Below are 14,595 nucleotides of genomic sequence, written 5' to 3'. Positions count from 1 at the left end.
TGAATCAGGCCCATGATGCGCACACACTACATACAGTGCATAGACATTTGTAATTGAAAAGCAAAACGGAATATGTTGCACTTTATAAGAAACTGTTAACAAATAATAATAGAGCCTCATACACTACATACAGCACATAGACATGCATCATACACATGCATCATACACATGCAACATACACTACATACAGCACATAGACATGCATCATACACTACATACAGCACATAGACATGCAAAATACACTACATACAGCACAAAGACATACATCATACACATGCCTCATACACTACATACAGCACATAGACATACATCATACACATGCCTCATTCACTACATACAGCACATAGACATGCAAAATACACTACATACAGCACATAGACATACATCATACACATGCCTCATACACTACATACAGCACATAGACATGCCTCATACACTACATACAGCACATAGACATGCAACATACACTACATACAGCACATACACATGCAACATACACTACATACAGCACATAGACATGCCTCATACACTACATACAGCACATAGGCGTGCATCATACACTAGATACAGCACATAGACATGCTACATACAGCACATAGACATGCCTCATACACTACATACAGCACATATACATGCAACATATACTACATAGACATGCAATATACATTACCTACAGCACATAGACATGCCTCATACACTACATACAGCACATATACATGCAACATACACTACATACAGCACACAGACATGCTACATACAGCACATAGACATGCCTCATACACTAAATACAGCACACACACATGCAACATACACTACATACAGCACATAGACATGCCTCATACACTAAATACAGCACACACACATGCAACATACACTACATACAGCACATAGACATGCAACATACACTACATACATAGACATGCTACATACACTTCAGAAACATAGCACGTAAACATGGCACGCACACACTACATACAGCACGGAAACATGGCCCATACACTACATGCAGCACATAGCCTTGGAACATACAGTACAAAGATATGGCGCACACACACTACATACAGCACAGAGACATGGCCCATAGAGCACATACACTACAGAGAAATGGCACGTAACCTACATACAGCACATAGACATGGCACACATACAGTACATACAGCACATAGACATGGCACACATACAGTACATACAGCACATACACATGGCCCAGTCACTACTTACAGCACATAGACATGCCTCATACAGCACATACACTACAGAGATATGGCACATACAGTACATACATTACATAGACCTGACACACAGCTGCCCTTTTAGAAACAGTTGTGCTCTGTGCAATGAATAATCTCACCATATGGGTATTTTTCTGTTTTCGTTTCCATTGACCATACACTACATTACAGTACACTGCAGAGAATAGTAGCAGCATTGACCATATATGAGAATGCTCTGTCACTATGATGGTCAGGAGCTTGGCTGTAATTACATATGATGTCATGAGTTGGGGGGTGCTCCGTATACACAAATTACAGGGCTGGCTCAGTATAGTATATGTATTTATACACTACAGTGTGGTCTGGACTGTGAGGGTTTGTGTGTGTCCTGGAGAAATCCCTTATACACACCGCTCATACCTTCCACCATACACCTGTATATAATCCTCTCTATATGTCCTATCCTTTATACACAGCTCATACCTTCCACCATACACCTGTATATAATCCTCTCTATATTCCTATCCTTTATACACAGCTCATACCTTCCACCATACACCTGTATATAATCCTCTCTATATGTCCCATCCTTTATACACAGCTCATATCTTCCACCATACACCTGTATATAATCCTCTCTATATGTCCCATCCTTTATACACAGCTCATACCTTCCACCATACACCTGTATATAATCCTCTCTATATGTTCCATCCGTTATACACAGCACATACCTTCCACCATAGACCTGCATATTATCCTCTCTATATACCCCATCCTTTATACACAGCACATACCTTCCATCATACACCTGCATATTATCCTCTCTCAGTATGTCCCATCTCTTATACACAGCACATACCTCCCACCATACACCTGCATATTATCCTCTCTCAGTATGTCCCATCTCTTATACACAGCACATACCTTCCACCATACACCTGCATATTATCCTCTCTCAGTATGTCCCATCTCTTATACACAGCACATACCTTCCACCATACACCTACATATTATCCTCTCCCAGTATGTCCCATCTCTTATACACAGCACATACCTTCCACCATACACCTGCATATTATCCTCTCAGTATGTCCCATCTCTTATACACAGCACATACCTTCCACCATACACCTGCATATTATCCTCTCTCAGTATGTCCCATCTCTTATACACAGCACATACCTTCCACCATACACCTGCATATTATCCTCTCTCAGTATGTCCCATCTCTTATACACAGCACATACCTTCCACCATACACCTACATATTATCCTCTCCCAGTATGTCCCATCTCTTATACACCGCACATACCTCCCACCATACACCTGCATATTATCCTCTCTATATGCGCCATCTCTTATACACAGCACATACCTTCCATCATACATCTACATATTATCCTCTCCCAGTATGTCCCATCCCTTATACACAGCACATACCTTCCATCATACACCTGCATATTATCCTCTCTATATGCGCCATCTCTTATTCACAGCACATACCTTCCATCATACACCTGCATATTATCCTCTCCCAGTATACCCCCTTTTTTTATATTTTATGCTCTCCCAGTATGTCCCATCTCTTATACACAGCACATACCTTCCACCATACACCTGCATATTATCCTCCCCAATATGTCCCATCTCTTATACACAGCACATACCTTCCATCATACACCTGCATATTATCCTCTCTATATGTCCCATCCCTTATACACAGCACATACCTTCCATCATACACCTGCATATTATCCTCTCCCAGTATGTCCCATCCCTTATACACAGCACATACCTTCCATCATACAATTGCATATTATCCTCTCTATATGTCCCATCCCTTATACACAGCACATACCTTCCATCATACACCTGCATATTATCCTCTCCCAGTATGTCCCATCTCTTATACACAGCACATACCTTCCATCATACACCTGCATTATCCTCTCTATATGTCCCATCTCTTATACACAGCACATACCTTGCATAATACACCTGCATATTATCCTCTCCCAGTATGTCCCATGCCTTATACACAGCACATACCTTCCATCATACACCTGTATATTATCATCTCCTATTCTGTGTCCGTGGCATCCAGTGCTGTAACACATGTATACAATATATAGAATACATGCTTTTTTGCGTTTCCATTGTCTTCCAATGCCCCGCATGTTTTATAACATATCTGTGCTACTGACAATACAATTTAAATGAAATACCTGGCGAATTTCACAGTGAATTTGCTTATGCCTGTCCTGGAGGATGATGAGATAATCAGGATAAAGCAGAGGAATTATGGGCAGGTTATAGAGAATGCGCGCACACTGCATAATATCGGGTATTGCGCCTGGTCCTGACAGACGGATGGGGTAATGGGAGGAATGCACATGTGGTTTTCTAACCGGTTTATCGGTGAAACGCTGATACCATCATTCATACCCACTATATAATAAATCAGGCTGATCTCCCGATTATTGTCAAATCGGCCCAATAATTGTATAGTGTGTAGGTAGCTACAGGCATAAATAAATCACATAAGAATGAATCTACCCCTTTACACTTTCCTGTCCTTATACAAAGGATGCTTAGTACAGTGTCCGTGTTGTATGCTGCTCCCTGGCACACTCCTTATACACAGGATGCCTAGAACCGTGGCCGTGTTGTATGCTGCTCCCTGGCACACTCCTTATACACAGGATGCTTAGTACCGTGGCCGTGTTATATGATGCTCCCTGGCACACTCCTTATACACAGGATGCCTAGTACAGTGGCCGTGTTGTATGCTGCTCCCTGACACACTCCTTATACACAGGATGCTTAGTACAGTGGCCGTGTTATATGATGCTCCCTGACACACTCCTTATACACAGGATGCCTAGTACAGTGGCCGTGTTGTATGCTGCTCCCTGACACACTCCTTATACACAGGATGCTTAGTACAGTGGCCGTGTTATATGATGCTCCCCGACACACTCCTTATACTCAGGATGCCTAGTACAGTGGCCGTGTTGTATGCTGCTCCTTGACACACTCCTTATACACAGGATGCTTAGTACCGTGGCCGTGTTATATGCTGCTCCCTGGCACACTCCTTATACACAGGATGCTTAGTACAGTGGCCGTGTTGTATGCTGCTCCCTGGCACACTCCTTATACACAGTTTTGTATGCTGCTCCCTGGCACACTCCTTATACACAGTTTTGTATGCTGCTCCCTGGCACACTCCTTATACACAGGGTGCTTAGTAAAGTGGCCGTGTTGTATACTGCTCCCTGGCACACTCCTTATACACAGTGACAGGATGCTTATGTTATATGCTGCTCTCTGGGTGGTTTAACAATGGAACCTCTTTATTTGTTCGTACATTGATGTGGTGTAAAGTAACCAGCTGGCATTGCTAGGGATCTGCACAAGTAATATGTGTGTGTGTGTGTATATGAATATTTGTATCCGTCCTAAATGCACATCTCTTGTATACTGAAGCAGCCATTTTCTATATGACGTCAGGCGGATCCTTATTATGTGGTCAGAGTTCTGTTTCTGAATAGAAGATATACAGATCTCCCCGCGTGTGCTTTATTCCCTCGTGGATTAGTCCTGAATAAGACCTTGGAGATCAGCAGAGGTTTGTCAGGCTAAAAACGCTGCCCACAGTCACTGAGGGACTGGTCTGGTGACCACAATGTGAGCATACAGAATAGATCTTCCCTATGCTATGTACATTCACCAGTACTGATACAAATTACAGTCCCTGTTTAGCTGGAAACACGTCTTGTTTTGGAAGCTAATGCTGTAAGCGATGTGACAACAAGGCTTATATAGATCCTACCATATATGTATTTTCTATAAATCCTTCCATATACGCTATAAATACCACCATATATGTATTTTCTATAAATCCTTCCATATACGCTATAAATACCACCATGTATGTATGTTATATAAATCCTACCATATACGCTATAAATACCACCATATATGTATTTTCTATAAATCCTTCCATATACGCTATAACTACCACCATATATGTATTTTCTATAAATCCTTCCATATACGCTATAACTACCACCATATATGTATTTTATATAAATCCTTCCATATACGCTATAAATACCACCATATATGTATTTCATGAGCTCACTGACAGACTACTTTCAAACGCAAGAGATTAGTCAAATTGCTATTAAATTGTGTCAACTAGTGACTGTTACATCCAGGACATTGTGTACAGTTACTGCTGAAACCGCAAAGCACAGTATAAATTCACACATACTGTAATTCACACATACTGTATTTCCGTGAGTGTGTTTTAGCACAATTAATGCATTTAATTTAAATAAATATATTTTATTTGTCAGCGGGGAAAAGTGTTCTATTTGGGAAATGGGTGATGTTATAATGACTAATTTATATTTAGAATATAATTCATACATGTACAGTGCAGCACCCTAACCCTGAGGAACTCCTTGGCCCTGCTGTATTATCAAGGGGGTGTATGAGACTTGATGGCTCTCTCTGTGTTACAGGCCCTGTTGTCCTGAGCACCCCTGCCCAGCTCATTGCACCCATCGTGGTGGCCAAGGGCACCCTCTCCATTACCACCACTGAAATCTACTTTGAGGTAGATGAGGAAGACCCGAGCTTCAAGAAGATCGACCCCAAAGTGAGTACCCATGTAAGGGCAAGGGGCTTGTGGGAGCTTGTCTATGTCATTATTATTATGATTATATTATAGTTCTTGTTAATGTAAGGAAGGAGTTTATTTCAACTTGGATTTCTCAAATTATGGCTTGCTCCACGAATATAAATATTTATAGATTAATGTGTATAACATTAAAACTAGTTTATCAGTATACGAATGTGTGATGATTAACTTGTCATTTATAGAAGTGCTAATGTTTTGAAATTAGTCCTTCTACATTCACCTTAAAATATTGCTGGTTAAAGATTGGAAATATGTATTGTTTACTATTATTAGTAGTAATATTATTATTAAATATAAAACAGTAATCTGTATATAGATGCATGTTTTATTAAAGTTATTTGTTTTGTTTATTAACTATTTTCTTTGTACTCACGGTCCCGATCATGTTTTTGATACATTTTGTTTTTGTTTAAATATCTATTCCAGTAGCTAATATGCTATTGTGTAATGTGTCTATTTGGCTAGTCTTTCTAACATTACCGGAGAGTGTACATTTGACATACTTAATGAAAATAATTCATATTTGTCCGGTGATGCCAATGATATATATATATATTTTTTTTTTTTTGTTATTTTTTTAAATAATTATTTGATAGGATACTAAATTAATTAAATGTAATCTGATTAATATAAACTTAGGGATTTTTATTTTGGCTTAACATTACGTTTTTTTCTTAATTATGAGTGACCTATTGGTATGTATATACAGCGCTTTTATATATGTGGTTTTAAAAAAAAGTCATTGTTTTAAATTGACGGATTTGGGTTTTAATATGAAACAATATCCGTTTATCAAGAACTAGTATTTATCGAGTTTTGTCAGGTAGGCTCTTGAAATTTGTGAACTAGTTTTGTTTCAATTATCTTTGACGAGATCGCAATGAATTGATGAAAGACATTTCAGTTTGTCAGTATACTTTCAGAATTTGTATCCACTTTTAGTAAAAAAAACAACAACAAAAAAACAACATAAAGCAGGCTTTAGTAGTATTGCAACAGTGTCACAGTCCTCTCTCTAATCCACCCTAACATGTTAAATCTTTGAAAAGCAGATTTATTTTTAGCGGGTTGTAAAAGTGTTTAAGCTATTAATTACCACTTCCAGAACTGTCAGTCCCTGAGAGTCTTTAGTAACCAAATTATTGTGTAGATTTCTTTAGAGTATCTGATAAATCGCCTTGTTGTAGTACAAAGTAAATTATAGCAAACTAGACAATGACCGTGTTTATTTACACTTTTCTATAAAAGAGAAGTAAATTCGACCTTTTATCATTGTCTAAATAAACGAGAATAAAAACCACAAATCAATATTATTTCAGGTCATTTATTAGCTTGTAATTAAATTAGAATCCGCAACAGTTTAAAATCTAAAATCACAGATGTAATTATCCAGTGTATTTCAAGTGCATTTTCAAATATATATATATTTATATATCATTCGAATATCCAAGCGCCATCTTAATAAGCAAAATTCAAATTTCATTTGAATATATTTAAATAACATTTCAAGTATATTTATGGAATGTTAGGAATAGAACAAGCATTTTGAAACAAAAATAAAATGTAAACTTCAAAGTTCTGACACTGTCAAATAAAAAAGAAAAAGTACCGTGAGAAATGCGACCTTTCTTATACGGTATCTCCATAGCAGATATATATATATCCTGTTGTATCCGAAACGGAAATCAGACTTCACCAGATCACAAAACAACATCCACGATTTATAGACACTGCCAGTCACAATATGCTGATATATGTATGTATATATATATATATATAAAATAAAAAAATGTACATTGATAGTTTGTTCAGGTGGCAAATCCCAAGGTTTTAACCAGAATACTGACATTTATAATCCAAAACTAAACAACGTTCAGCCATCGAAAAAAAAAAATACAATTAGAATAAAAAAAACTTTTATATTATTTTTAATGTCACAGCAATATTAGGAGTTTCCAAACATTGACGTGAATTTAAATAATCTCCATGAAAGAGCTAGGATCGAAAAAAAATTTCGTAGTAAATTGTTCAGCAAACTCTGATCGTCATCATCTTCATTGGTGGTTAAAAAAAAAAAAAAATTGGTGGAATATAAATATTGTATCCGTATGAAATCGATCACAGCGACCGATGGGATCGGAGATCACTGTATATTAGTCACATAGGATGTACAGCGTGGCACGGTGGCGTTTTTAACCCTTTCCGTGCCCGAGAACTCTGCCACGCAGTACTAGTGCATGTTGGCAGCTTAAGGGTCGCTCCCCAGGTGGTGTGTATTCCAGGTGTGCCCCTGGGGTGTGATGGCAGCTCCCTTACATGGCACAGAGGGCACCAGAGTCTGGGGTGATTGAGCTGGGACTGTCCAGTGCCCACATGGGGAAGGGGCTCAGAGCTTCTCCAGGCTCTTGGGGTTGGTGAGGATCTCCCGGGCCAGCCTCCAGGTCTGCTTGGCGGCGTTCTCCAGGGCGGAGTGGGGCTTGCCCTGGAAGAGGTCCAGGTTGGGCAGGAAGTAGTGCGGGCACCGGCGGCACTGCAGGCAGGAGATGAGCTGCAGCAGGATGCCGTTCAGCCGGTCCCCCAGGCAGGCCTCGTCCCAGTCCGACTCCCGGGGGTGCTTCTCGCACTCGTACGAGACCAGAGTCTTCATGTGGTAGTTGTTGAGCGGCTGCCCCGGGAGCTCCAGGTGCCGGTCCCGCAGCGTCTTCAGCACCGACAGGCACTTCTTCCTGCAGCCGCCCAGCTGCAGCCGGTTCTCGGCCTCGGCGAACTGCAGCACCCAGGCGTCGCTCTCGGCCGAGCTCTGCTTGCCGGCCAGGGTATGGCACTCCTTGGAGAGCAGGTTGAAGCCCTCCGCCTTTACCTCGGCCACCCTGTTGGGGCCGGGCCAGGGGATGTGGGGCAGGGGCCAGTGGGCAGCGCTGCGGGGCCAGATGCCGGTGCACTTGAAGGCCGGGGTGATCTGCACCACGTAGCGGTCCCGGATCCGCAGCTTCACCTCGCTGGTGTCCGCCACCATCTTCACCACGTCCCGGTAGCTGCATTTGTCCACGGCCTGGGCCACCAGCGTCTGGAAGCGGGAGCGGATCTTGCGGGCGGACAGGTAGCCGGAGGCCGTGATGAACTCCACCCAGAGGGACATACTCCGCTTGCGGCCGTCGCTCAGCTTCAGCACCGCGCAGCCCGGTAGGGAGCCGTCATCTACGAAGTTGAAGACCCCCATCTGGTTGAGGTAGAGCACCACCTCGAACTCGGTGGGGGAGATGACCTCCAGGCCCTCGTAGCGATTGTCCATCTCGTTGAGGGAGCTGATGAAGCGAGGCTCCTGCACCTCCACCTCCTTCAGCACGTCGGACACCACCTTGCACACCTCCCGGATGCTCTTGGCGATGGCCGCTTTGCGCGCCTGGCACTTCTCGTTGTAGTACTTGTTCAGGTGGTAGACCAGCTTGGCCTGGGCCGCGATCATGTTGGGGCAGAGATCCGGATTGTACACCGGAGTCTCGCAGTACACCGACGGATCCAAGGCGGCTGCTGGGGATGGAGCCAACTCTGAGGAGAAGGGAGGAGACCCCGGGGAGAATGGAGCCCGGTGGGGGGCAGCCTAGTGCTCCTGTGCCCACGGGTGCGGCTGCTGCTGCTGATGGTAGGATGGAGTTGGGAGCTGCATGGGAAGAGTATGGGTGACAAGGTCCCAGCCGTTCCCCTCCTCCTTCTTCAGCAGCTGCAATAGTTAGGGCAGGTAACTCAGGGCAGGGTGACAGCAATCCAAGCACAGTCCCTGTATACAGTGTGCACTAGTCCCTGTCTATGATGTACAGCAGTCCCTGTCTATGATGTGCAGCAGTCCCTATAAATAGTGTGCAGCAGTCCCTGTGTGTGTATATATAAATATATATTTATATGGCCCTGAGCTGGTGATGGGTTACCCTGCACTAGGTGAATGGAGGCTGCTGCTGGTGTGTACAAGAGCCCCGCTCATTCTCCCGTGTGGGAATTATAGAGGGAGGACCAGGCAAGCGGCCAATCGCCACTAGGAGAGTCTCCGCCTTCAGCTGCGAGCCCCTGTCACCCCCTCCCCAAATCCTGGGGTGATGTGTGCAGGGTGAGAGCTGGCATAGCACTGCGGGCACTGACCCCAGGGCATGACCCCTGCAGCCCCAGGCATATGGACCTGGCATCAGACTATTCATGTGTCATCCAGAGGATCAAAGTCTGTCTCTGTAACATGATCAGATACATTTGTTTTGCATAACTCTGTCTATTTGTCATATGATTATCTATCTATCTATCTATCTATCTATCTATCTATCTATCTATCTATCTATCTATAAACAATCTAGATCTAATAAGTAAATCAGCGCACAGTGATTGTACATGCATATATTGATGTCTTCAAATCAGTCAAGTATCTTGATCCGGATTGGGTTGTCTGCATTGTTCTAAAAGGGGTTTGATGTGTCAATTAAATGCAGTTTAAAGGGACAAGGTAATGCAATGCGAGTGCAGTGATTCGCTACAAGCAGTCAGTCTCCGGCACAGATGATGTGTAATATGTGGCACTCTCCTATGTGACAGCTGGGAGTGACAGGCAGCTTTGTGCGGTGCAGATCAGGTACTTACAGGAAACCCTAATTGGGACTCGGCATGTTTTTGTGTTGTGTGCATGTGTTGCAGCGATGTGCAGGGGGCTGGATGCATCGCAGGGTCGTGTTACCAGATCGCTGTACTCATCATCAGACTCTGCTGCTCCCATTGATGCTGCACAAGCCGTGTTACCAGTGGCTGGGGGAGGCCCAGGCTGTCACATCGGAGGCAGACTTCCCTGACATTACACCTGCTGCTGGGGCTCTGCAAGTGAAATGGGACTGTTCCTCCTGATGCACAAGTCCCCTTTGTCTCCATATTTTGCTAACACAACATTATTGACATTAGACTTCTGTCTCAATATGTATTATTGTGTTTGTAAACACGGGCATATGAATATTTGCTGGTGTTAATTTGTTACGTGTAATTCTATTTTTATATGACTGTGATTATTTGTTCCGAATACCGCGATACAATAGATTAGACATCGGCACTATAATATTGTAGTAATGTACAGTTCATGTGGAAATTTCACTTATAGACAAATTACAGCAGGGCTAGTATATTGCAATAGGGAAGTATCTAATCTTCAATGTGCATTGGTCAATTTTTATTTATTCGTTCGTTCTTATGGCTATTAGTGTGTGTGTGTGTATATAATTGTCTGCAGTGAAATAGATTTGAGCAGTGAGGCAGTTTAACTGTCCCTTAGTGGATCCTATGTTACCGTAAATGCCATTGTGTTACTGTAGATACAAATGATGCTGCTCCATATAGTGAGTTTGTAGCGGCTGAATTAGGTCACAGCTGTAGTAAGCGGCGCGCATAAGCGCTGCGCGTCCCCCTGACCACACTGTGCGCGTCTCCCCCGACTACACTGCGCGGCGCCGATCAGAACTTGTCCGTCTTCCTTCTAGTTATAACTGGCAATATTATTTAGCAATGGGCTCATAAATGCAGGAGAGCCTTCTGTCTTACTAGTCTGTCCGGCAGTATTTATTATACCAGTGAGGATAATGCTATATAACCGGGCTATAGAGCAGTTATTACTCGGTATTTATGATATTCCGACTATTTCATGCGAAGCGGTCATTGCTGTAAAAGTGTTTGGGGGCAACAGGGGCTCCTCTACTACCGGCTTCCTGCAGCACCCCGTTTCCTAGCAGGCAGCAGTGGTTCTTATCCCAGCACAGTGCATGTCACATTGATTTTTCTTAGTATAACACCCTCTCCCCATCTCCTGCCATTCTGCTGATTGGCCTCATAGCCTGCAGGGTTCAGTACCCAGAAACAAGTTCCCTTTGCTACATCTAAAAAGAAAATATTTAACTCTTGTAAAAAAAAATTTTTTTCTAATTTAATATTGTATAAAACATAATTTTATTTTCATTTTTTTTTATTTTATAAATTATTCTAATTATGGATATATTTTTATATTGGGCATGTAACTTAAACTATGCACAGTTTTCAGTATATTGTCCGCATACATTTTAAATGACACTTATATTTTGTAGTCTAGAAAACAGACCGTGAAACTCCGTTTTAGTAAGTACAACTCCGTTGTAGTAAGTATTTTTAACAGGATTACACATAACTATTCTCTTCTAATTAAATTATCTTATTTAATATAGCTTCACCAGAAAAATAGAAATTTGTGATTACATAGAAACATTAAACAAATCAAAGCTTTCTTCCTGCAATTGTACACAGCAGTATAATTTGGAAATATGTATCTTACTTATGCAAAGTGCATGCATATATATATATATATATATATATATATACATATATATATATTCTATTACATTGTCATCTCCATTCTGTAATTTAATGTGCATATTCATTTTAATTGTTTAGTTATCCACATCATTAGCAAAAAGTAATATTCTCTCTCCGTATGTGTGTGTGTGTGTATATATATATATATATATATATATATATATAATATATTTGTGTGTGTGTGTATATATATATATTTATTTAATACAATAAAATGATCTACCACTCTGTTTTAAGCATTTGCCCTAGTGAAAAGTTGCCTGCAAAATCTGCAATTGAACCGCCTGGAGCCAATTTTGTTTGGTTGCCTAGCAACTCCTCCATTATAGCTCCGCAAATGTCATGTGTAGTCATTTTATGAAATAGAAAACAAATGGGAAGGAATGGCTCCCAGGCCATTTTTGCATATTGTATTTGTATAATGGACACTTTCACTGTAGATCACATAATACAGGAGACCAAAATAAAATGATAGTAGACAGCTCAGAGTAACAGTATGATACATGAATGATATAAACATTTCTGTCCTATCATTTAAAAGACAAATACTGGTAAGCAACAATGTTATTTATTTTCCAAATCTAAGAAGTCAGTGTATTTAAAACCTTGATTCATAATTAGTCTTAAATACACATAACAGTGGGGCACAGCACACACATTAATACCATACTGCATATGGTTTGTATTGTTAGCAAGTACTTTACAACTAAGACAATGAATGGGGGGACTCACTCATGACCTGCCCTGATGCAGAGTTGGAAATATTATTAGGGATGAGGGCAGCAGAGGACAATCTGTAGATTGGAATAGTATTAAAAAAAAAAAGAGCGTTTTACATGAAGAAGATCTGTGACTAGTTCTGTAGCTACACAAGACTGAAGCAGTGTATTAATGTGAATAATATTGTAATTAGTATAGGTTGACCTTTTTAATGTTTTTTTTTCTTTTTTAAATTCTGATTTTAATTGCATGCTGCTAATTGTAAGACGTATTATATTATTTTAAAAATATGTAGACATAAACATTGCAAACATAATATTTTAGTATTGCCACATTTGGTTTCCTTGTATCACTATTTGTAGAGTGTCTGGTTACCAAATGTAACAGTTGCAGAACTAAATAGTATATATTTTGCAGTCTGCGGTGTATGCTCCAATAAGCATGTGTGACAAGCCACCATTTTCAGATTGCAGTATTAATATTTTGTGCAGTTATTTCTTACAAGTCCACAGACGACAGAGGTTTCATTACAACTACATCTGAAATAATTTCCTCTCTTTTCTGGATATCAAACACTTTTTAGTTATGTCACGGTTAAGTCTTCAAAGTCTGTTTTACATTTGATTAAGAATAATTACATTTTCCAAACTTACTGCCACAAAACTATGCTTATATATGCAGGTATATGTGAGTTGCAATGCCCTGTATAAATACTGTGTAGATCACCACACTACATTAACACAATTTTCCCCAAAGTTCATCTTGCAGAACACAATTTCGCCATGGGCATCTGCAGTCCTTGCGCTTCTCGGATTAGCAGGGAAAAGCCATATGTGTTTAAATTAACAAAAAAAAAATTTTTTTGTTTGTTTAGTAGCCGGATGACTAATTTGGTTGTGCCTCAAGACAGTGGAATATAAAATTAATTAATTGCTCCTTTTCTTGAGGCATTTTCCTTTCTCACTTGCAATATGGAAGGCTTGTCAGTCTCTCTGATAAATGAGTGTTTTCCATTTACATACGATTCACATTAGCATAAAAAATTATTTTTATTTGAATGGCAACTAGTTTACATAATGATGTAAAAGAATAATCTGGAATGGGGGTACACATTCTGCTCAAGGAAGGGGCTCATTGACATAATTTTAGGCATATATAGTGTTTTGGTAGCTGTCACTATTTTATCACCTGAATTGTGTTGTATTTAGTGTGCTCTGCATGTAATTATTGCAGTGTGTTCAGTTTGTACCGGTTTCCTACTATGAAATCGTTATTACTCTGCTGATAAATGGAACCTTGGTAAAAAGTCTCAGCTTTTTAGGAAATCCACATTCACCATTCATTTTACGAGAAGCCCTCTTAGTGCAACACATGGGCGACAAAAGCAACTTAAATGCAGAAGCAGTTTCCTCGCTACTTTTTAGAAGCTGGGACGCAGTGGGTGCCAGCTGTCAGGCCTCAGCTAATGATGACAAATGCCCCTCTAGATGCAGATTGTAGTGCTTGCAGGCTGCTCTCAAAGGCTGCCAGATTACCTTCCTTCAGATAGTAATTTAACCTTGTAAACTCTTGTGTCACACAAAA

The 14,595-nt window shown here is 40.8% G+C and overlaps 2 protein-coding genes across 12 annotated transcripts in view; one reads left to right on the top strand and one right to left on the bottom strand.

Annotated features, from left to right (window-relative positions):
- Positions 1 to 14,595, top strand: part of NBEA (neurobeachin) — a 634,796-nt gene that overhangs the window by 456,859 nt on the left and 163,342 nt on the right. For 6 of the 11 annotated variants that reach the window (XM_088460223.1, XM_088460224.1, XM_088460222.1 and 3 more), the window contains one exon: positions 5,750 to 5,886. In XM_088460223.1, the coding sequence (XP_088316349.1) occupies positions 5,750 to 5,886 (137 nt within the window). Of the gene's footprint in view, positions 1 to 5,749; positions 5,899 to 14,595 lie in introns of all 11 variants that reach the window. The other 5 variants (XM_088460216.1, XM_088460215.1, XM_088460219.1 and 2 more) reach the window with 1 other exon arrangement.
- MAB21L1 (mab-21 like 1) lies at positions 7,249 to 9,883 on the bottom strand. Its single transcript, XM_088460147.1, has one exon. The coding sequence runs from the start codon at positions 9,392 to 9,394 to the stop codon at positions 8,315 to 8,317; it is 1,080 nt and encodes a 359-aa protein (XP_088316273.1). The 5' UTR covers positions 9,395 to 9,883; the 3' UTR covers positions 7,249 to 8,314.

The sequence above is a fragment of the Taudactylus pleione genome, unplaced genomic scaffold, assembly GCF_031769625.1.
Source record: "Taudactylus pleione unplaced genomic scaffold, aTauple2 ptg000043l, whole genome shotgun sequence".
Taxonomy (NCBI): Eukaryota; Metazoa; Chordata; class Amphibia; order Anura; family Myobatrachidae; genus Taudactylus; species Taudactylus pleione.
The sequence above is the reverse complement of the archived record's forward strand: the minus strand, read 5'-3'. Positions and strand labels throughout refer to the sequence as shown.

What these genes read in the sequence shown, in the direction of transcription:
- MAB21L1 (XM_088460147.1), bottom strand. Translation starts at nt 9,394, where the DNA reads ATGATCGCGGCCCAGGCCAAGCTGGTCTACCACCTGAACAAGTACTAC.